The following is a 23,613-nucleotide window of genomic DNA, read 5'->3' as shown; positions in this document are numbered from 1 at the left end:
CTCTTGACTTCTGAAATATGTTAGCTTTGGTTTTTCACTTTAGTTTGAATTTTTTTTTGGTTCTCTATGAATATATCCTTTTTAGTCATTGTACACTATTTTTGTTTTGTTTTAGTTCTTACAATTATTTCTTTTTTTGTCTTTGATTGTTTTGTTTTAGTCCTTTTGATATTTGTTCATGGTGAAAATAGTTCTTGTTATACATGGATCGTGTTGATTTTAGCACACCCGAAATATGAATTATACAAGGACTAAAATTAATAAGAATATTACAATTATTAATTTAGGTGAACAAATATTGAAAAAGAAGAAAACAAAATAGGCTTAAATATGCAATTAGTTCTTGTAAAATGCAACAACAAATAATTGATTTTAACCCCCGTAAAATGCAAGTTTTAGTCCTTGATGTTTAAAGCCGTTAAAAATTAACGGTTAAATAATTAATGATTTTAAACTTAGTCATATAAAATTTAAAAAATTTAGTTTTAATTCAGATAAAATATAAGAAATTCAATTTTAATCTTTATATATAAAAAATAATTCTTTATAAAAAGAAATAATAATTTTACTCACGTGTATGGTTTTATAATAAATTATAATTATTGTTATTTTTATTTAAAATATATAAAAAAATTATTAATTTTGACTAATTTGTTTAATTACCAACATTTATCACATGTATTATTAGTTTCTTTAACCACTCGTTTTTATACATAATTTGAAAACATTATAGTAAGTGTATTATAATTGTTCTTATTTTTATATTGACGATATTAAAAACACTAATTTTAACTACTTTTTTATTGACAAATATTTGTCTGTGCATGATTTTTATAACACATCTGTAATTAATATATTATAATTATTTTTATTTTTATTTAGAAGACCTAAAAAACTTAAATTTAACTAATTAATTAAAAATAAACACTTGTTTCATGTATAAATTGTATATTTCACTTGTATCATAATCTAGTCTTTTGTGATATAATATTATTTTATATTTTTTAGATAAAAATAAAAATAAAAAATAATTATAATATACTATTTTTAATTTATTATAAAAACCGGACACGGGTAAGAATTGAAATTAAATTTATTGTATTTTGTAGAGATTAAAATAATTTATTTTATTTTATTATATAGGATCTAAAACTAAATTTATTAAATTTTGTAGAGATTAAATTTAAAGTCATTGAATACTCAATCTTTAAAAAAACGGTGTTAAGTCTTAAGGACTGAAACAAAAATATTTGCATTTTAAAGGGACTTAAACTAAATAATTTATTTTATAGAATTAAAATTAAATTTCTTTCATTTCACGCATGTCTAAGCCAACAAAATATTATAGATAAAAAATAAAAATAATATATTTATCGAACTAAACAAACAATATTTTTTTATTGGTTATCCATTTTATATAGAATATTCAAAACGGTCAAGTTTAAAGTTATTTATTTAATTTTTTATTTTAAAAGAGAAGATAAATTTTATCATACTTAATTTGTTCTTGTTTGAATTTGAAACAAGATATCCAATTTAAAAAATATCGACATCTGTCAATTAATTTAAAATTAATAACAAGTTTAAGGATATTTTATTGACCAAACAATTATTGGCCAGAGTGACCTAATCCAGCAAGTTGTAATAAAAACTTTTTCAACATTTGTTGATCTGTTTATCGATGGCTCAATTTGTAAGTTTTATTACTATTTTTTTTCTTTCAAACGAGGTTATTCGTAGCATGTTTTTTTACTCAAGCAAATTCATAGGTATTGTATTGCCTAAGTTATTTTTAAGTGTTGTAATTTAGAAAGAAAAAAAATGTAAATTACACAATAATGTAAACAAATTTTCGTGCTCTTTTTATATAAATTATTGTTTAGCTTCATGTATCGGAACAAATTTTCGTGCTCTTTTCTCGCTTTATTAATTAATAAAGTATATATATATATATATAAATTTTCTTCAAAGCTAATATTTAAAAAGAAAGAGATAGTAATTGGTTGAAGAGATGCAATTAGAGTTTTAAATATACACAATCTTCATGGTTAATCAAGTTGATTATTTTTATTTTTCATATCTTGATAATTCCGGTCGCAAACTGCCAAATTAATAATTTCAATCAAATAATAAAACTGCCAAATTAATATCCGAACTGCTAAATATAAAAATAAAAATAAAATGTATGTTTAATTCCTATTTTTTTAGTCATATTTACTGAATTGTTTGGAATTTGGTGTGTTTTTAAACAAGTGTAGAGCGTTAATTACTCAAATTGAAAACTATATGGTTAACTTTATTGGAAGACAAATTAATGAAGTTATTGATTCCTTAACTAGAACGGCTTCTTTGAAATTTATTCAAAGTTCATTTGAAAATAATCAACCGTTGATAGTATTTATTTACATATTAATTGGAAACTGTTACAAATTATAAATTAAGAAAGGAGTCTCTATTTATAAATTTTTGTTTTTTTTTGGTATCTTCCTTCAACATACGACTACATAGACTATCCCATCCTTCGAGATTTTGAAATACATTCGAAGTTTGCATTTCTCAAATAATATATTTTTATATGCATTAGTTAATGGTCAAATTTATGACACCATAAAATCAAATATTTACCATTCTATTTAAAGACAAAAAAAAAAAAATATATCAAATAAACAAAGAAAGCATGAAGGTTTCATTTTTAAATCAGTTTGAGTTGGCCATTCTATCAATTTTTTAGTTCAAATTAATATTTACATGCACAAGTTACATTTTTAAGATATAATATTATATTACGTAAAAAAAAAGATATAATATTATATTAAATCAAATTATATTTTTTTATTTACTTATTCAATATAAATAGTTTTAATACTTAGCTTTTATTTTGTTTTACCAACACAGCACAATAAGACACTTGTAGATTTTTATCTAAATTATTTATAATACTTTTAAAAAAATACAAAAATGAAATGTTTACTTTTAATATTTAATTTTTTATAGGTAAATAATTTTATTTTTACATTTCACAAGGATACTCATACAATCAAGGGCATGAATCCTAGTTGTTGCTGGCTCAACAGATATGATGAAAGATGATTTGTCTGCCTCCCAAAACCATCACATGATCTGTTCATCAATGCTTCTGTCTCTCCAAAAACCATCATGTACTATTCTGCTAAAATAACAAAAGGAAACAATCAGTAAGAGTTATGTAATAATCAATTATGTAATCACATACAATTGCATGAATTTAAATCACATGCAGCAGGAAATAAGCTAAACATTTCCAAATTATTGCAACCAAAACTTGAAGCTGCCTCTAATTTATGCAATGTTTGACTAGTATTGCATGCAGCATAAAATGTCTTCAAAATGGTACTGCAGCAAAACATCTGAAGGAAATGTGTTACTACTTCATGCTTTTACATTATCACATTTCACTATAGTGGCAAAATCACGGTGAACCAATTGTGATTTTGTAAAAGCTATCCAATGTAGCTTCTGCAAAATTAAGGTGGTTCAATGTGATATTGCCAGTCCTATCACAAAACCAAACACGCACTTAGTTTATTGAGAATTGAGAATATTAATCAAAGGGTAACCATTCCATGTTATATGAGAGATAAAAACAGGAAAAATGATATCAGTACATCAGGGGACTTTGCCACAATTAGCTTACTTGTTTTTTCATCAGGAATTCGGCTCAAGTCTCACTGGAATCTCGATGGACTATTTAAGTGGCTTGGTTCTTCCGCGTTGATAGCTACATTTTTAGGGCGGGTTCTCCAAGTGCTTCGATACTTTTTAGGCCACCTTCGAAAAGTGAAGTGAGTTGTCGGATGCAATCCTTGATAGGGACGACTTAGACTTCAAGCAAGTCGCGGTCCAATATATCATCGTCTAGTTCCAGATCTTTCTGCAATCCTCGGATCACGTACTTGCATGTTAAACTATTTGGAACATACCCTATCTTGACCAGCTTATCTTGAAGCTCCATCAACTCAGCCACATTACCAACCTCACAAAAGACTTTGAATATTGCATTGTAGCTTACGGTATCGTAAACTTGAAACTCCTTGGCGAAGAATTTCAATAATGACACAGCTTTATCAACATCATTTTGTTCACAATACCCATTTATTAATACCCTCATTATTTCTAAATCAGGTACAATACCTGAACTATCCATTTCCTCCAACAAGGTTTCAGCCTCTGGAGTCCTCTTTACTCTGCACAAGGAGCTTATGATAGCTTTATAGGTAGTGAGATTCAGTTTCATACTCTTGCTTGTCATCTCAGATTTCAAAATCAATGCCTCTTCCACGTTATCGAATCTACATAGAGACTCTACCAGTTTATTATAAGTACTCATTTCAGGTACATAGCCATCTTGAGATATCCTTATCAGAAAGCTTCGAGCAGCAAACGGTCGACCTTCTTTACACAAAGCAACTAAGAGATAATCATATAAATTTTCAGGAATCTTAATCCCAAATCTCTGAAGCTCCACAACCAAATTCAACGCCGACAACAGCTTTCCCTCTCTTGCATATCCTTGAAAGACAACCCTGCAAGTGACACTATCGGGACGAATCTGATTTCCTATCATTTCATGCAATAGTGTTCTACACATTTGCATCTTACCTTCACTACAATAACCAGATATAAGAGTATTGTACGACACAATGTCCGGATCTATCCCTCTCTGAACCATCTGATTAAAAAGTTGATGAGCCTCCTTGATCTTCCCTTCCTTACAAAGACCATTCATCAAGGCACTATACGAAATCAAATTAGGAACCACACCTCTAATGTACATGATCTTGTACAAATAAAATGCATCCTCTAACCTTCTTTTCCTACAATAGCTATTAATGAGTGTGTTATACGTCACTATATCCGGTTCAAATCCTTCTTCCTCCATCTTCTCGAGGAATCCATTCACCTTATCGGGTTCTCCATCTTTACACAAAACATGTGTCATAATGTTGAAAGTATAAGTATTTCTATGTATTCCAAGTCTTCCCATTTCTTCATACACTTCCCAACATTGACCAATGTAATTAGACTTAGACAAACCATTCAACAAACAATTGCAAGCAACTACATTGGGAACAAAACCAGCTTCAATGTTGTTCCTAAAAGTTTCCAAACCCTTCTCAATCAAACCTAATTTCACATAAGCCTTAATAAGCATATCAAAGATTACAGGATTCCAATTACAATCCTCAGTACAACCAACCAAACTCTGATAAACATCTTCATCAGGAACCAATTGAATCAATTCAGACAACAATTTCATAGCTTGAGAGAACACTTGAGACCAAGCAAGAATGTGAACAACTATGCAATAGTTTTGCACACTATGTGTGATGCACAAATCATTTTTAACCCAATTGAAAAATGTGAGAGCTGAAGAATAATCAGATTGACATCTAAGCAAAACCCTAGAAATTTCATGGGACCCCAAATGGGGAAGAATCACTTTGCATTCATTTTGAAAAATGGAAAGATGAAAACTTTTCCGTTTAAGGATTGAAGAAATAAGGTTAACAATGTTGTTAGGGTTTTGGGTAGGTGGAAGAAGATTGTAAAAAGGACTTGAAACTGGTTTTGACTCAGAATCATTTACAATAATTAGAGAAGTAGAAGAAGAATAATAAAAAGAACACTTTTTTGTGAAAATTAACTGAGAAATAGAATAGATTGAACTTGTGGGTCGATGAATCATGATGATGAAGAAATGTCACAGAAAAAAGCAACCTACAAGACAAATTCGGAGTAACCGCCGTTTCATACGCTTCCGCCGCCGAAAGCGGCGGCAGTGGTGGAAGAGAAGATGGAATTCGATTTTGTGAAATTGAAAGAAGGCATTTCTGAAGTTGCAGCTGCTAAAGTTACCAAAGGTTTCGTTTTTTCCCAAATTAATTTTTATATTTTTGTTGTATTAGTAATTTTGTAGATTTTCAATTTCAAGTTGTTTTTTAAAATAATAAATCATCATTTTAGTTCACAAAGACACTATAAGTTGTATTTTTATGATATATTTATGAAATAAGTTGTTCCTTTTAAAAATTATTTTAATGATTTGAATAGTAGTTTTTTAAAAAAAAAAAAATTCAAGTTGTGTTGTATCTAAAATTGACTCAGATGTAAAGTTGGTATAACAAAAAGATTAGCCATTGATAATATATCTATAGTAAAATATATCTAGTAAGATTTTAAGTTAGACACATTTTCGTCTATAATAAATTAGTTATTTATCTTTTTTTTAGTTGTTGTTAAAGTTCATCTTTTTTGTTTGTAAATGTTTATCCTAATGCTCTTAATATCTTCAGAGAGTATGTATATTATTTGATTTTTTTCACTTTAGAGAAGTTAAATAAGATGTATTCCTATACAAATACATTTTTATACAAACATATACCTACTTATCTTTCCCCACATACATAGTACACAAATATACGACAAAAAAAAGTACAAAAATAAATATGTATATGCATATTGTACCCAAAAAATACATATATGCATACATATACATTTATACATGCATACATCGTTGCAGTTGTGATGGGTTATAAATTTTGATCTTATTTATTTAAAATCTCCAACTACACCCAAAATTTAAATCAATATTCTTGAAATATCAAAATACCTTGCGCTCTTTAAATTAGGAAAGCCTTGTTTTTAGTCTCACTCCAACTCTTCACCTGTCACACAAACCTCAAAAACCTCCATTGATGGTGATTAAGGTTGAAGATAGAAGCACAAAGTCTTCCATTCATATTACATTGCATTCGTTAGTGAGATATTTGTTGAGTTTTTGCGGATTTTTTGTTTGTCAATATTATACGAACTTAATTTATGTGTATATATTATTTTAATAAATATAATTTTTTAATTATAAATTCTTTTTTGTTTGTCAATATTATATGAACTTAATTTATGTGTATATATTATTTTAATAAACATAAATTTTCAATTATAAATTCACAGATCATACGTAAATTAAATTATACACGCATTCACAACACATTTGCATATAATAATATAACAAAGTAGCATATGTAATACTACGGTACATGTAAAAAAATTTAACACTAACAATGTATACCAATTATTAAATTCTTAAAATTTGAAGTTATACAAATGTATAAAAGAAATGACTGAAATACGCTTTGAAAAATTGGGAGTAAATATATGAATGATATACTCGTAGTTAGCATCCTAATGGAAGCATCAAGTCAACTCAATATTCATAAGCTAAATAAATATATTTCTTTTGTAAGTTGTAACCTAACAAATTGAAATGCATTACGGTAACGTCTAGGTTGCATGACACTATTATACAACACATTTTGCTTCTGCTTAATTTCACTGAATTGGGTAAGTAAATATATCTACAGTGGCATGGTGTTGGTGTTCTTTGATCAAATAATACATGACAACAATCTTCCTCTTTTCATGTGAAGTACATTATGTAGTTATGACAATTTTCTTTCAAGCAAGAACCATGCTAGCAAGCTTAAGCTGCTTATCTAATGGCAAATACCCTTTTAATAATACACAAGTATGATGCATCACTTGTAGTAGAAAAGTAGCCATATGATTATCGCTTTCATCAATGGTTTGTGAACTTGGACCATAAGAACCATCTGCTATGTGCATGGCCCAATCATATATACGTTCCGTTGATGAAAAGAGATGAGAAACAACAGTTTCTGCAACAACATTCCAGCTTCTATCTGCTAGAAGAGACACAAGAGTGACTGGTAGATCACTGAGTACCATTTGTTGGTCCGCAATTATGAAGGGCATATATTTGCAGCAGGTAGCGGATAGGAGACCAAGAAACTGTAGTGCCTGCAGAATAATGGAAGAGATGAATATAAAGTGAGTAAGGTTGATAACAAATTCAACTTGGTTGTCAAAGAGTAATAGATTATTATCTCTATCTCAGGATATATAAAATTATACCAAAGGCAAATAATGGAGAGCAATGTCATAGAAAAGCCATACATTCATATGTACATCAAGCACAATATAAGATAGTTATAATTGTGCATTAGGAAATCAAATTGATATAAAAAGATATCTGTATTTTCTATTCACATACAATATTTATGAATAAAAAAATAATTAATAATATTTCAAATTGCTCCATTGATTTCAGCACTTAATGCAAAGGAAAATAAAAAACTTGTAAAAAATGAACAATCTCATCTCATTGACTTATAAAGAACACTTTTATCACAATAATATATGATGAATTTCTCACAAGTTACACCACTGTCCATAAGAATGATTTTTTTATTTATTATGTACATCAAGCTTATAACAAAAAATTTCACCATAAACCAAAATAATTTTGTTTTCCATCGAAATGTCTTAAATTTAACGAATCATACACTTTTCAAATAATAAAATTACGAACCACTTTATAAAATATTAATCCTTGCTGATTTTTTTTTTTAAATTTGGACATGCTAGATCTGCATAATAATTACTACCCAACAAGTTTTAATAAAGATATCAATCTCTGAGTTTCCTACCGTAGAAGGAAAACTGGATACACAGCTAATTTCAAGAGCGTCAATAAGCCACTGCCTTTTGAAACTTATCTCTGCATGGTATAAAGCAGACACAACTTCTGAGAGAACGTCCCATTGTCCTGCAAAAATGTAATCTTTAGCATGGACATTTCCATCTCAATATGTTTCTAAGTTCATAACATTTCTCAAGAGAATGAATTAACAACAACTCTGACTACATTCAGCCCCAATCAATCAGAGTTACTGTGCAGAGCAGAATACTGACCTTGTGATTTGGAGTTCAATATGTAGGATTTCATTTTTCCTAGTTCAACTAGTGGAAGAGAACCGATCTTCACGAGCTTGATCTTAGCGTGGACCTTCTTTTGGACTTCAATAGATTTGCATGCACTTTGAACAAACTCCTCTTGTGAAACCTGTGCTTACAAAAGACCACTTAGGAGTTAGGTATACTTTTGTATCCAATAAGCTCAACCTCAATCAATTAGAATCAATGCCAAAGAGAAATAACTTAAAGTAAACAACAAAAATAACAATTGAAAATAATTGTTTTGAAGGGAAAAGCTAACAAATGTATGCATACCTTCAGGAAATCCAATAGCCAACCCTGTGGAGCCTTCCCTAAGCATCTTACAGCCAAAGACCATTCCTCTACAGAACTTGTGTCCCCTGACACTACACTGCCAGAAGATTTCACAACGGGTAATAAGGTAAATAGAACCTCCATGCATCTCTCAACATGAGATATGTAGCCCGAAGTGTCCACAGAAACATCATCTAGGCACTCGTAGAGACCCTTCCAGCATGAAAGGCGCAACAAGCATTTCTCGTAGGTGCCATACTCTTCACATGAATTAAATGAAGACAAGTGATAACCAACATCACCAAATAGCTTTTCAAGCCTGGAGCTTGAGTACACTTTTATAAGGTCTGCTAGATGATTTAGCAGACAACACTGAAGATTTATTTCAAGTGTCTTAAACCTGGAAAAGTCAGACAGCTCATCAAGAAAAGTTAGCAGCAAATCAAATTGATTTGCATGAGCTATTGCAAACAGCACACATTCCTCCCTTAGAGTTCCTTTCTTAAAAACAGAATCTGTTGCTAACGATTCGGTAACCTTTGCCTCATATCTCATACAACGCCTAATAATTGCCCCCCAATCCATGCTCGGTAACCTGGGAGCTCTAGAAAGGCACCCTAATATAGCAACGATTGTGCAAGCATGTACACTGCTACCTGGCTGAATTTGGACAAGACAAAATGAGAGAAATGAGACACCAACAAAAGCACACAACTTAGTTAATGTGATAGACTTGTTAAGCATGGGATGTATATGGAGAGTGTCTTATAAACATATCCAGTTCAATCAAAATAAGAGCACCAAATATTTGTACACAAAATATAGCCAAGAAATCTACCTCGGTGTATTTGAATTCCATAAGCCACAAACTAAGCTTCAAAACCACACTGTCCTCAGGGAAATTTTGAGAAACAGGTTTTGAATTAGTTTCAGACACATTACTATCACCATCAACCCCCAAAAGTTCCTTAGACCATAAATGATGTCGAAGGAAGGCAAGTACCCAGGAAGCAAACTGTTGTAGCTGATGATTATCAGAACTTTGTGCCACAAGAAACAATTCTTGCACCAATGATGTCAAGTATGGCTCAAAGAAAGAGCTTGAAAGGAGAGGGCCCATGACAGAAGAAGAATCCTGCAGTTTACATAGTAAGATATTTAAATATGAAACAAGGGAAAAAAATACACGATTAGAGATAAATGGTAACATTTTGATGGCAAGTTAAATTACCTCCTTCTTATATGTAGATTGCCTAGTGTGATGGGGAAAATTCAAATAGACCAAAATTGCTGTACCAGCTCCCATAGAAGTAACTACTCCTAGCATACCACCAAGATGAACAAGAAAAGGAAAAGGATTGGAGTAACATTTCTTGAATAGTTCAAGTAAACATTTAACTTGTTCAACCTCAATAGAGTGAACACCTTCATTCAGTACACAAGAAATTACTGTCCCTGCTCCAATGCATGATGCCATCAGTAAACTATGGTGCAAAACACCAGACTTTTTCACAGATATTAACTTAGAAATAATCTCCTTATAGCCAAGCACAATATGATCCAACTCGTTATCATCCATCAATTCCATTCTCCGGCAAAAAGTCACTATTGTGGGAAGTGCAATACAAGAACCTAGTGCTAAAACAATATCAGATTTCCCTCCTTGCAAATCAGCACTTTGAAATAGTGAATTCAGGTAAGGAAGCCATGATATTACCAAGTTTTTTATCTTGATTACAGTCCCTAACTCTCCAGCTCTGTATATTGCACTGATAGAGGTAGCCAAACCAAGAACAAGTCCAGCAACACCCCATATATCTTCTTCCATGTCTTCACTGTCCTTGGATGATCGTTCAAACACGGTAGCATTCACATCAGAACTAAGTGGAAAGCATGAACTTAAACTATCCAAGGCATCGAAAGAACATTGTGTTCTCTCTTGTATCATTGTAGCTAAGGCCCCAACAATTCTTCCTAGTAATTCGGATTCTGGAACCTTTTCTGTTTCCTCTTTGACAGTAGAGTCATCAGCAGTTTCAACTCTGGTAAGAAGATCTTGGCACAAAAACCCCAATCCAACACCACACGCTCCTTTTACAAGGGAACTTTTGCTAACAAAAAGAACCTGGAAGATCACAAAATCAGTGAAACAGAGTGCCAGATAATCTTAATTGTGAGTTCCTCTCAAAATGAATCAAATAAATAAATAAACAAAATTGCATGATACATGTGAAAATTAAATTTTTTTTCCGCTTCTCAGTGTATGCATATGAATGTAACATGTATCTCATAGCCCTCTTCATTTTCGTTTTTTACTATCCTACTGCATATATAGTAGGAACCTACATATATACCATAATCTCATAGAGGTCTGAACTAATTTTTTATAAAAGTTTTGATTTGACAAAGACAAACAAAAGCTAAGGAAAAGGGATGAGGCAGAGTAAGAAACTATTTCCATATCCAAATGTAAGAAAGAAGATTATCTAGATCTTAAAAAAAACATTGAGACAATAGACAGACAAAAAAAGAAGAAAAAAAATACCTCAAGAAGTCCTGTGATGTTATGATATCTCTCTTTATGATCAGTTACGTGAAGGCAACTTGAGATTAATCCAAGAGAAATTGCAGCAGACCATTGACGGTGTTCATGTTCATGTTGGAGCAACCATTCCAAAAGAAATTTTGAAGCAGCAGATTTAACAGTGTGAACAGATGGAGGCAAAACCTGACGATAGCAACACCAGAGACCGTAACAATTAAATGCTATTATGCTAATTACACAAGATATGTTACCAACCAAAAAGATTATTAGAGAATTGGCTAAGCATAGCTCTAAGTGAAATCCTTGATATTGGATCGGATAGGGGGATATACAACATTCTGAGACTGAATTACTTCCAAGATCATCCATATTGTAAAACTGTTCATTTAAAATGTTGTTAATAACCATGGCATTACATGTTCCGTTATCCCAACGCTGGCTTATATATGTTGACATGCCATAACGTAGCAGAGAAGATAACTAGTCAGAATCTATAAAGATAAAAATTGGGTGTACAGCCAGGAAAAAGCTTCTCACCACACAGAGTGCACCAATGGCCAGTGCAATATTTTCGGCAGCTCTAGGTATAGCCTCTTCCGCCATTGCTGTCATACTCTGCATGAAATGCATAAAAGAAAAATCCTACATCAGATATGACATAAACTTGTACCGTACTTGCAGCTAACTGAGGGAGGGCAAGGATATTTTGAAATGACAAAACACAGATCTTGACCTTCAAAATACTGCTAGCAGCTTTAGAAGTTTTATCTAGGACACTCAATTGTGACTTAGCATCATAAGACAGAATGTAAGCCTTCACCCAACGCCGCATGAAGTCTTTCCATGATTGCAGCGCCATAAGTGCAAGCAAGACATTTCTTGAGAGGTGAAGAGAAGCAGCTATTTCCTTGAGAGCATTCTCATACCCAGCATGTACATATCTTGGCCTCTAAAATGCTCATAAAATCAGATTAGAATTTAACAGTGCAGTGAATTATAAAGAGAATATATCTAATCTACTGATATCTTACTTTCGATGCCTGATGTTCATTCACATCTTTAGGAGTGAAAGAAAAACATAATAAAGCTGCACCAGGTAATTCTATAGCCTCACTAATCTTCCCTGCAAATAGAATACTTACATGTCAAAGCATATTCAAATAACAGGAAAATTACATTAGACCGGGCAGAGTTTGAAAGAAAAAAAAAATTAGTGGCAGAATTTCCACCATCCCATTGAAGGAACCATTCCCTCTTTAGATCATATGAAAGTGTTTGGTTTCGTTCAGATTTCAGCAAAATCTAAATAAATTAATTTTTCTTAATCTTCATTTAATGCATGTATGGCAGATTAAAGAAACACAACTTAAGCATTATATTTTAGTTTTTCCACAAACTCATCTGAGTTTCTTCTCACAAGTATTCTTTAAGGGAAAAAACACAAAATTGACGGCCAATACCACCATACCTGAAGAGAATATAGTCTGTGGTAATACATCCACCAACTTTTCAATTTTACTTCCTGTAACTCTTTTCCCCTTGACTAACCTTCGGCGATTTCTGAAGCAAATTAATGGAAAATTATCAAATTTAATCGGACTATCACATTCAGGAAATCATTAAATTGATTATTAGATTTTTATAAAGAGTGATACCCCTCACCTTATAAGCCACAATAGAGACACTACTCCAAGGTAAAACATTATTCTTTCCCAAAGCAACATACATACCATTACAAATTTGCTGCAACAAATTAACATTTGCCACCCAGCCTCTTAAAACAGTCAACGTAGAACTAATTGTAAAGCTCTCCAACTTCCTTCTTCATCATTCCCTTAATTTGCTTTGTAGAAAGTCCAATATCCTATAAATCATCAAGACTCTTGGAAGGTTCTCCTCACGAAACTCAAGTATATAGGTTGCTTTCTTCTCTCCAATTCCCTTCTACTTATTTAGTTCATCCTTTTAAGTTGTGTTTAAAATTCTAAGGTAGTCTTTAACAAGAGAACTCTTCATTCCAAAGCCATGCATGGTTAATGTTTCCCAATGACTTTTGATATTTGTTACATCTTCTCCATAACCTTTCAAGAGTCTTGATGATTTAGAGGATGTTGAACTTTTTGCAGAGCAAATTAAGAGAATGATGAAAATGGAAGCTGGTGAGGTTTTGATTTTAGCAAGAGGTTGGGTGGCCAATGTTAATTTGATGCAGCAAATTTGTGTTGATGTGTATGTTGCTTTGTGAAAGAATAATGTTTTACCTTGGAGTAGTATCTCTATTGTGTCTTATAAGGTGAGAGATGTCCCTCATTTTAAGTCTTATCTCTATTCAACGTGGGACTTGAGTTTTCTCTATTACACCCTTGACACCCAACATTATAGGACTTGGTGTGTGAATATTAAAATTTGATGCCCAATGGATAGGCTTTGATACCATATTAGACCCTATATTGGTCTTAACTCATCTATACAAAATCAAATCCTAAGGTGAGGGGTGTTACTCTTTATAAATTCATTTCAAGTCTTCTCTAATCAATTTTTGATTTGGGTTTTTTCTCAATAAGGATATAATGATTACATGTGTTCATATGTTATAATCTTGACATGAAAATCCTCCATAACCTTCAATACTGTGGGACTAGTCTCAGAAAAGAAAAGCTCCAAATTCAATTTCTTAAATTCTGGAATACTTTTTTCAAGCTGCGACACCTGGAAATTGGAAACATGATTGTTAATGGAGAAAGAGTAAATTACTTATTTTAAAACCAAAAAATAGTTGTCCACTCAAATAAAGCAAGGGTTGCATCAATGATATACTTCATATTGGATAAGTGCCTCGAGGGCTGATATTTTTGCTTTTTCCCACTTTGTCCCCTGGCTAGAGGTAACTAAATCCCACATAATTAGCAGCACACCCTTCGATGCTTCAGGATATGCTTCTGCGTCCATTGCACCCCACCTTAGCAGAAGGCAAATGCTGCCATAAGACACGAAGCATCTTTTATTAAAGATGACAAATGAGAATTATATATTAATCAAGGGAAACAACAATTCAACCAAAGTTTGATACAGATGCAAAGTTCATTAACTAAAAGAAGTTATATATACAAAATTATCCCCAATCATTTTAAAATAAATACACTGAAAAGTTGTCATGGCACTTGATTATAGTTGGGATGCAAAAGCCCAGGGGTTTTAAACTTTAATATTCAGTTTAGGCTCTAAACCATGACTTCTATTTTTCTGGATGACATATTACCACCATCCATGTTATAGTCAAAGTCTCACAACAAATGTCTCCTCATAGCCTTAGATAATGACAAACTTACCTGTGCGCAATAATAGGATCATCTTTGTAACCCCGCACGTGCTTTGCAATGACATCCCATGCAGTGTAAAAATCTAGACAGATGAGACACCATACCCGTTAAGGATGCTTTCATTTTACATTGAAAAATAATATCAAACTTCATGAATAAATAACTATTCCTTTGAATATATTTTAAAAGCAACATCCATTACCAATCACATCTGCTTCACAAAGGTGGGCAAGGCTTTGCAAGCCAAGAGCTTTAACTATAGGATCTTGGCACTCAATGCAAGACTGTTTTTTTCAACACAAATTCAGTATTTGTTAGAAAAAACATGTATTGGAAAAAGAGAAAGAAGAAGACAACAGGGCATACCGAAACGGACAAGACAAGATCAACACCCCTATCAGGGCTTTTATGGCAAACATCTCGAATGGAAGCAGCCAAACTGATACAGATAGCTCTGTCTGACATGAAATCAGCGAAACCTTTAGGGAGCAAGACACCCTAGATATGGAGAAAATATAAAAGAAATTAGGACAAGTTCTATATAGTAAGACCTTGAAGAAACTGTATTAAAGATAAACAAATTGGCATCTCAACAACAAAAATCTTTGAAAGGCAGTATGGACAGCACAGAAACTAAGTTACTATATAACTATGAATAACTTAAGTCCTTTGCTTGCGCATCATCCATTTCTTGGTATGAACCAATAGGTTCTGCTCTCTACAACTAAGAGAGAGCATATATAGTAAACCAACTACAACTTGACGTCAATAGCAGTTTAACAGAATATGTCAACAGATAATGAAGAGTTATAGAATGGAATGCTGGTACAACATCAATGTGTTCAACCTTCCTTAAAGATAATTTTTAACAAACATTTACACATTTAATGCATTGTGTTAACAATTCTATTTCTTCAATCAATTAACATTTAAATCTTCTCATATTGTGCATAAAATGATTCTGAATATACAATACACCCATAATAATATGTAATGGTGTGGGAAGGTACTGGAAAGGGTGGATGAAAAACTCACTTGCAAACTTCCAAAGGCTCTATCATTGATCTCCCAGGTTCGACACAGCAATCGAGTTGCTGTAGCATACAATGAGCTGCATTTGGGGTAAAAAAACATATCTAAAGATTAAATGAATTGATATTCAATATATTGAAGAATACACAAGGACCAAATTTTAGTTCTAAGATCAGAATAAAAAATGACAACCTAAATGAATTTTCTATTGTAAAACCAAACATCCTCTTATTGATGTGGTGAAAAGTAACATTCATCTGTACAGTCATATCTAAAGTTCTAAATTTCTAAGAGCACTAGATTAGGCATATGAGCTCAATTATAGACAGAATATACCACTCACAAAATATGTAAAAAAGAGATACCACACTACAACGCTAATACGAAAAGAAAAAAAGCAAATAAAAAGAAGCAGAGTACCCACACTTTTGCATCTCTGTTAAGCATTGGCAAGATAGTTTGAACTACAAATGGAATCATTGCTGAGTGTGAAGCAAGTGATGGTAGCATTTCAAAAAGTTTTAGCTGCAACAAGATTTAATAATAAGGGAAGGGAAAAATATATACTGATATAACAAATGACGGAGACAACAGAACAAGATAATGCACACAGTAAGTGCCAGTGCAAAAGGGAGGACTTACCAGCATATCATGGCAAATGATATCGTTTCTAGTGAATATATTGCTGTAAAACATAATTGCTAGCAACAAAGGAACTCCGAGTCTTGGATCCATAATGGCAATGGAAGATAAAGAATCAACAGCAGCCGCCCCCATTGATGGATGTATTAATAAAACACTGAGAACAGCACTGAGTAAGGGTGTCTCTGCGAGGAAAGATAGTGAGATAATATCAATCTCTTACATCCTTTAACACAACTATGCTAACTAACGACATTTCCATAAGCTAAGGGGTTATACCAGTTAAAATTAATTCTTGATGAAGCAAGAGAGGCAATGTAGATTTTCGTCGGTCAACAACTGACATACAGAACCCTTTTAGCTGAGAAACCCAAGATATTGGTTTATCATGCATTATTTCACTTTCATTCATGCCCTGTAAAGCCATATTCAAAAGGAAAATTCTGGAAGAAGATTCTCCATCCTGAAACAACAGAAGCATAGAATTTCTAAACTATAATTATTCCTGGGGTGCAAAACTAGAATTAGTAATAATTTTCATTATTTGGCTTCCCTTTTTATAAGCACAAAACCTGTGAGTTTGCATATAATCATATCATTCAGGACAATGTGAAGATAATCTACATGACATTTTAAACAGGAAAATCTGATATGCCAGAAGAAGAAAAACCTGATACCACATATGTCGCAAAAGTCTCAAAACTATAATTCCTGGTGTGCTAAGATAGTGAGCTCCCTCCTCAATGATTGGTTTATGCATTGGTGCCGTCAACATCTTGACAAGAAGCTTCTCCAAGAGAAGAAGCAAATCAGTAGTCAGTGCTTTCACATATTTAGAAGGAGATGACATGAGGCTGACAAAGGGAAGTAGAAACAAAATGTCTTCAAATGGAGAGGACATATTTCCGCCGATAGCATCATCTGCATTGGCAATTATTTCAATAAATAAAAGATTAAATTGTGGCATTAAGGGTGAGTTTCAAAGGAGCATAAGTACAGGGATTATTTTATGAATTTGAGCTAGAGTAATTTAGGGAAGGAATAACTGATGCAATGGAAGAAAATTCGAAAAACAAGTTTTCTAATTTCAGTAAAAGAAATTCATACTTTAGTTCACATGCTTTCAATTTCAATGCTTGCATAAACCCGAAAATCGGTATAGCTATAGAAAACTCACCCTTATCGTATTTCCACTTAAGGATTAAGAGGAGGAGTTTAGATATAGAAATTTGTTCATGCTCAAGTTCTGATTGAACAAGGATTGTAAATAACGATACCATAGTCGTTGACAAATCAGGCTCCCATCGCAACCCAAGATCTTTCTGTACAGACAACAACCGCCTCGAGAGTTCAAATATGGGCTCATGACCACCCGAGTGCCACTGAAGACATGTCAACAGAGACAGAACTGTTCCAAGAAATTCAATAGCACATAGTTGAGCCTCAGTAATCAGCTGTTGACAAGGATCAAGATTAATACAAGAGCAAGGCATCAATTCATTAATCAAGGAAACTATATCATGGCAGTGGTCATTTCGAAAAAGAATCACGACAGTGGTAAATACAAATGTGACCATGAAATTACAAGGGAGATGCATACCAATTTCTCTCCGGCCAAAGATTTCAGCACCACTATATATGCATCCACCATATGTTCTACAACAAATAACAATTTCTTATAGTCCTGAGAAGGCCCAAAAAGAAAACAGCAATAAAATAATTATATTATTCCACCTCTCACTACAGTAACAAAATGTAATCACCGGAACGAAAAGCTAATTTAATCAATATATCCAATGCTCCTTCCCACTATTACACTTACTTCAGAGGTCTCGTGTGGAAGATACTTAAGGCATCCCATAAGCAGCTTAAGAACAGGCATGGACTCATTTGGAAACGAGCAACAGAATGATGCCATAGACGATACCAGTTGCAATCCAAATGAAGAAGAGGACGACTCGGAAGCTAACAATCTTATGATCGAAAAATGCAATAAGGGCGTTAAAAACTTACAAACTTGCACCATTCCCAACCGCTTATTCTGTAGCATAAACAGCAACACTTGCTGCAGGAGTTCAGATTGAACTTCCACCCGGCTCGACAAAATCTGCCAAACATCAAGGCTCAATGGTTAAAAAAGGAAAAAGGGTTCCATAATAATACTCTAAGAACATAAATAAACAAGTTTTATACATATGTTCATTCATACTTCACCATCTTCCTATAATGCAAGGACAATAGACACGAACAAGTAGACACTGATAATATCATGCTAGTGTTTGACACCAACATATACGCTTTCAATTTGAGAGTGTCAATGTTATATTCTTAAATTCTTATCCTCCAAGACAAATTAGTAGTATTAATACAGAGTATAATTGGAAAAAATAATAAATGTATCTACTCCTTTGTAATTTGAAATGAAGCTTATATACATATATAAGCACAAATTCCTTATGATTTTCTAAATGATTCTATTTAACAAATACTAAAAGAATAAACCATTCAATTTAATCATCAAACTATCAATCTCTCTAATTTAATCTCTAAACTAAATATATAAATATAATAAGTAGTCCCTAAAGTAAACGAAATTTGTCAATTTAGTCCCTAAAATATATGTAAATATGTCAAGTTAATTTCTATATCTTAATAAGGACTAAATTGATGAACTTTATATACTTTAGAGACTAATTATATTACTAACTTAACAGCAGAGACTAAATTGACGAACTTTATATACTTTAGACTCTACGTATTTAATGAGTAAACAACCATTTTGGTCCCTGAAATCACACTAATCCTTGAGTGTATCAAAATTATAAAAGTATACCAAAGATGTCTATTGTTAGTCATTTTGATCCTTGAAATTCAAATATGTCTTTAGTTAGTCAGTTTAATCCTCAAATATGTTTTTATTGTCCACAAAATTACCACAACAAAATATATATATTGGAGATGCATTTGCAATCAATCACATTCAAGGACTTTTGGGACCAAAATGCTCCTTATTAAATTTATATAGCTTCGAGACTAAATTGAAGATAGTGCAATAATACTTAATTGGTGGTTTATTGAATATTAAAATACACATTTAGGAGTGAAATATAAATAAAAACATAAATATAAAAGTGAAATTCGAAAGAGAGAGAGAGAGATGACCATGACAAAAGGATGAGTATAAACGGAAGCAAAGTCCCATTCAGCATTATTCTTCTGAAAACCGAAGCGAACAAGGAAACCCAAACCCTTAACAAAAAGGGGTACAAATTTGGGGTGGGATCCTTGGAGTGCAGAATGAAGCTCCAATAAACCATGAGAGACGGAGATAACGGCGTCAGTGACAAGACGGCACAATTGACGGAGTGATTCATCGACGACGTTAGGTGAAGAAGAAGTGAGGCAGATAGAAATGGCGCGTTGGGATTGTTGATTGAGATGATTAGGAGATGATCGAAGGTTGGAGAAGATTGAAATCACTGCCAGTTTTTGAAGCGCTGGTTGTGGGGTTCCAATTTTCTGTAGAAGATTATCATAACATTCCATTTTCACTCTCACACTGCAAATTGTAACTTCCTACTACAACATTTATATATCATCATTCATCGTGCTTCATCACTATTCTACTGTGGATTAATAATAAATATTATTTTTTTTAAATTAAATAATGATAAATCATTCTCATCAAAAATAAAATAATAGTTAAAGACCAAAATAAATCCAATAAAATTTAAAGTATAATTTAGTCTTTTATTTTTATCAAATCAATAAAATTTAAGTTATTATCTCAATTATATTATAAGAGACGATATATGTAGTTATTAAAATTTTAAATATTTTTTAAATATTAAATTTAAGGTGAATCGTGCCTTATATTATAATTTGCTACGATATTTAATTTTAATATTTTATAAAATGTTATTATACATGTTTATATCAATTGCATTTGAATGAGATAATTTATGTCTACTCGATTATCTATAAGTTATGAGTTTGAATTCAACCATAAAAATACAATAGTGTCGACCTTTAAGGAGATGATTTTTATCTATTATAGTCCTGATGATTCAAAAAATTAATCTTTGGTGCAAATGATATCTAGATTACATCCTAAAATAAATTAATACTCTCTCTAAAATGAATAATTGAAAAATTTGGTATATTTACTATCAAATAATATAGGAAAAATGACGTGCAAAAGTGTAAATTAGTTTTACACTTAAGTTGAATAGAAATATAGTATATGATAATTATTTTTAAAAAATAATGATAAAAGTAAGCTTTCATGACAAAATGGTAGAATTTCATTTGGTAACATTGTAAAATTATTGCATTAAATGCGGATAATTGTCGAGATATTTTATCAACTGTCAATGGTGATGTATCTAAGATCTCGTATCAATTGTCACTTGGTGCTATTTATTTTAAAATTGTCAATAATTATTATTATTATTATTATTATTATACATTAGAAGATGCTAACAAGTGCCCTTTGTTAAGAAACTAAGAGCATCTATAATATAATTTCTCTATTTGGGCGTTTAAACAGATTAAATATCAATAAGATAAAATCAACTCAAAATGTAGATTATTTAAAAATTAATTCAAAATAAAAAAATCTTAGTGGTTTATGATTGGTTATTGAGTATCCTACTCAAATTTTGTATAAATGGGTGAGATCTAAGTTGTCATTGGAAAATTATAGATAATTTATCTATCATCTAATAAAAATTAACTACATTAATAAATATGTAAATAGTAGCTATAAAATTAGTGTACTCCCTTATAAATTTAAGTATGCGACACATTCTCATTAAATATTATGTAAATTATCTACAATTTTGTAAAAATAACCTTTTTTTATGAATAATACTATAAAATATGTTGTTTAAAATTTCAGTTGTGTTTTATATAAAGTAAATTCTAGTTTTTCGCCAAATTATAATCAACTATATGGACTCCATTAATTTTTATTTTTTAAAATTTTAGTTTTTGACATTTATATAATTAGTTGTGAATAACTTATTCAATTTTTCAAATGCAAACTAATCTTCACCATTGTATAAATATTATTGTCAGCACGTTTTTAATCCGTATCCTTCCTTCCTTCACTTGAGTTAAGGAAAATGTGGCAGGACAAGAAGAAGCATACATACACATTACTACATATTTACAAAATAAAGTTGAAACCTGAATATTCGATGCCTCAAAACCCAAAATAACTTATAATTTTCCATTGAAGTGAATATAATATCAATAGTAATACTCCCTTTGTCTTGTCAATTACATTATATGTAAAGTCCATATAAATGTGTAAGTAATATAGTTTAATCTTTTTAGACATAAACAGAAATTTGAGTAATTGCAACACATAAAATTCAACTATTCAATCCAAGTGAACAAATTAAATACATTATACATCCACAACGACATAAACATATGCATACAATACAACACAAGTGATGCAACAACAAAACAAACCACAATAACACTAAAATAAAACAAACAAAAAAAGTCCTCAAGAGCACCAAAGTGCATACTTGATTTATTTACTTTCCCATATTTAACTAGTACTAAGATTGAAATTAACCACTATACTTTTGATTTTCTTTCATGTTGATCTCTTAGTTTCATGTGCCTTTGCTTGTATGTCTTGTCCTACCTCCTTAGTCTTTTGTCCAACATCCTTAGTCTTTTGTCCAACATATCCTGCCACGTCAGCCACACTACCCTTCAAGTAGTCTACTTGCCCCGGCACCACCCCTTGTAAGTCCCTAAAGTACTTCAGTGTCCATGACAACGACATCAGTCCCGTCAACCCGCAAGCATCGGCTATCAATACTCCGACCACCGCTAGCCCTAAGGTAAAGATAGCCGGAAGCAAAACTGGGCTAAAAAGTACAAAAAGTGGTGTCACTATCGCCAGTCCAATTAAACTGACGATAAGTGAAATGCCAGCTAGAAAAAGAAGTAAACCACTTATAGGAACTCCTATGAAAATTGCGAGAATTTGAGAGGTTGAAAAACCTGTATCAGAAAAGAGAGACCTAATTATACCACCATCGTTGTCGGAACGATGTTGGTATTGTGGATAGGTAAAAACTTCTTTGCTAGGGTATTGTTGGGTTGGGTAGGAACCAGTTTCGGGACGGTGTGCTGCTGTTGAGTGGACTTGGACTTGAGGTTGTGCCATTTTGAGTATATACTAAACAAAACAAGGTTTGATTTATGGAAAATTATAATATGAGTGAGTTTGCAAGAGAAAGAGAGAGGCTATAATATTGGTGTGTGTGAGGTGTGGTGTTTTTATACAACGGTGAAGTTGTTGGGGTGTTGACACATGTGTGTGTGACATGGTGAGTAGGAGGTTTGCATGAGGAACAAGTTTCATGGAGATCTTGGTTATATTCTTTTATATAATCTAACAAAAACAAAATAAAATATGAAATATGGATGTGAATAAATAAATTTTGGAATTGTATAAATAAGTGATATAATTTGGGATATTCGTCTTTCACTCTATTTAGTGTTGGTAAATTGTGTTGTTAGATTCTTTTGAATAAAAAATGAGGAATTGAAAAATATAAAATATAAAATATAAAAGCAATCAACATTGAAAGTAAATACAGTTACACTTGAATTTTGAAAAGTATTGAAATTCTAAAGTGAATATCGATTGAGATATTTATGGTGACTTTTTTATAGATTTATTGTGGCTCTTTTATGTTGTTAACTATATGTTTTTTTTTTCTTCATAATTTTATTCGAGAGATTATTAACATCAAATATGGATACATATTTTAGTTAAGATTCAATTGTTATGAAAAATTGACTTATAAATTATTTTTCCCACCTCAATATGAATTTAGATGAAAATTTTCTAATTTTTTGCTATTGTTTTTTACATTTTTAATTTTTTGCTATATAGATGTGTACATTTGGATA

At 31.7% G+C, this 23,613-nt stretch overlaps 3 protein-coding genes across 7 annotated transcripts; all 3 read right to left on the bottom strand.

Moving 5' to 3' along the window:
* Positions 1-2,951: 2,951 nt before the first annotated feature.
* LOC101510855 (uncharacterized) lies at positions 2,952-5,934 on the bottom strand. 2 transcript variants are annotated; one of them, XM_004489166.4, is made up of 2 exons: positions 3,674-5,934; positions 2,952-3,169 (listed from the first exon to the last, which is right to left on the bottom strand). In XM_004489166.4, exon 1 carries the CDS (start codon positions 5,723-5,725, stop codon positions 3,857-3,859), a length of 1,869 nt encoding a protein of 622 aa, XP_004489223.1. In that variant the 5' UTR covers positions 5,726-5,934; the 3' UTR covers positions 2,952-3,169; positions 3,674-3,856. The 2 variants fall into 2 exon arrangements, with proteins under 2 accessions (XP_004489223.1, XP_004489224.1); XM_004489167.4 differs by having other exon boundaries at positions 2,952-3,166.
* A 1,304-nt stretch (positions 5,935-7,238) lies between these two features.
* LOC101510100 (protein RST1) lies at positions 7,239-20,246 on the bottom strand. Of its 4 annotated transcripts, XM_004489163.4 has the most exons (25): positions 19,831-20,246; positions 18,491-18,775; positions 18,269-18,352; positions 17,846-18,122; positions 17,339-17,589; positions 16,948-17,131; positions 16,669-16,853; positions 16,451-16,551; positions 16,030-16,105; positions 15,361-15,492; positions 15,197-15,278; positions 15,004-15,076; positions 14,492-14,651; positions 14,253-14,383; positions 13,143-13,234; positions 12,706-12,797; positions 12,408-12,623; positions 12,212-12,289; positions 11,675-11,857; positions 10,361-11,254; positions 9,968-10,264; positions 9,130-9,789; positions 8,812-8,962; positions 8,547-8,665; positions 7,239-7,857 (listed from the first exon to the last, which is right to left on the bottom strand). In XM_004489163.4, the coding sequence occupies exons 1-25, from the start codon at positions 20,212-20,214 to the stop codon at positions 7,495-7,497; spliced, it is 5,550 nt and encodes a 1,849-aa protein (XP_004489220.1). In that variant the 5' UTR covers positions 20,215-20,246; the 3' UTR covers positions 7,239-7,494. The 4 variants fall into 4 exon arrangements, with proteins under 4 accessions (XP_004489220.1, XP_004489222.1, XP_012568053.1 ...); XM_004489165.4 differs by lacking the exon at positions 19,831-20,246 and having other exon boundaries at positions 18,269-18,324; positions 18,682-18,775; XM_012712599.3 differs by lacking the exon at positions 19,831-20,246 and having other exon boundaries at positions 17,846-18,076; positions 18,269-18,324; positions 18,491-18,704.
* A 1,775-nt stretch (positions 20,247-22,021) lies between these two features.
* On the bottom strand, positions 22,022-22,950 carry LOC101509783 (oleosin Ara h 10.0101). Its single transcript, XM_004489162.4, has one exon. It carries the CDS (start codon positions 22,859-22,861, stop codon positions 22,280-22,282), a length of 582 nt encoding a protein of 193 aa, XP_004489219.1. The 5' UTR covers positions 22,862-22,950; the 3' UTR covers positions 22,022-22,279.
* Between the last annotated feature and the right edge of the window lie 663 nt (positions 22,951-23,613).

Source organism: Cicer arietinum, chromosome 2, assembly GCF_000331145.2.
Source record: "Cicer arietinum cultivar CDC Frontier isolate Library 1 chromosome 2, Cicar.CDCFrontier_v2.0, whole genome shotgun sequence".
Classification (NCBI taxonomy): Eukaryota; Viridiplantae; Streptophyta; class Magnoliopsida; order Fabales; family Fabaceae; genus Cicer; species Cicer arietinum.
Note: the sequence above shows the minus strand (reverse complement) of the source record. Positions and strands in the feature narration are given on the sequence as shown.

Coding starts and splice junctions, on each gene's coding strand:
- LOC101510855 (XM_004489166.4), bottom strand. CDS start 5,725: ATGATTCATCGACCCACAAGTTCAATCTATTCTATTTCTCAGTTAATT.
- LOC101510100 (XM_004489163.4), bottom strand. CDS start 20,214: ATGGAATGTTATGATAATCTTCTACAGAAAATTGGAACCCCACAACCA. Junction 15,493..16,029: donor GAGCCTTTGGAAGTTTGCAA/GTGAGTTTTTCA, acceptor CTCCATATCTAG/GGTGTCTTGCTCCCTAAAGG. Junction 12,624..12,705: donor ATGAACATCAGGCATCGAAA/GTAAGATATCAG, acceptor TGAGCATTTTAG/AGGCCAAGATATGTACATGC.
- LOC101509783 (XM_004489162.4), bottom strand. CDS start 22,861: ATGGCACAACCTCAAGTCCAAGTCCACTCAACAGCAGCACACCGTCCC.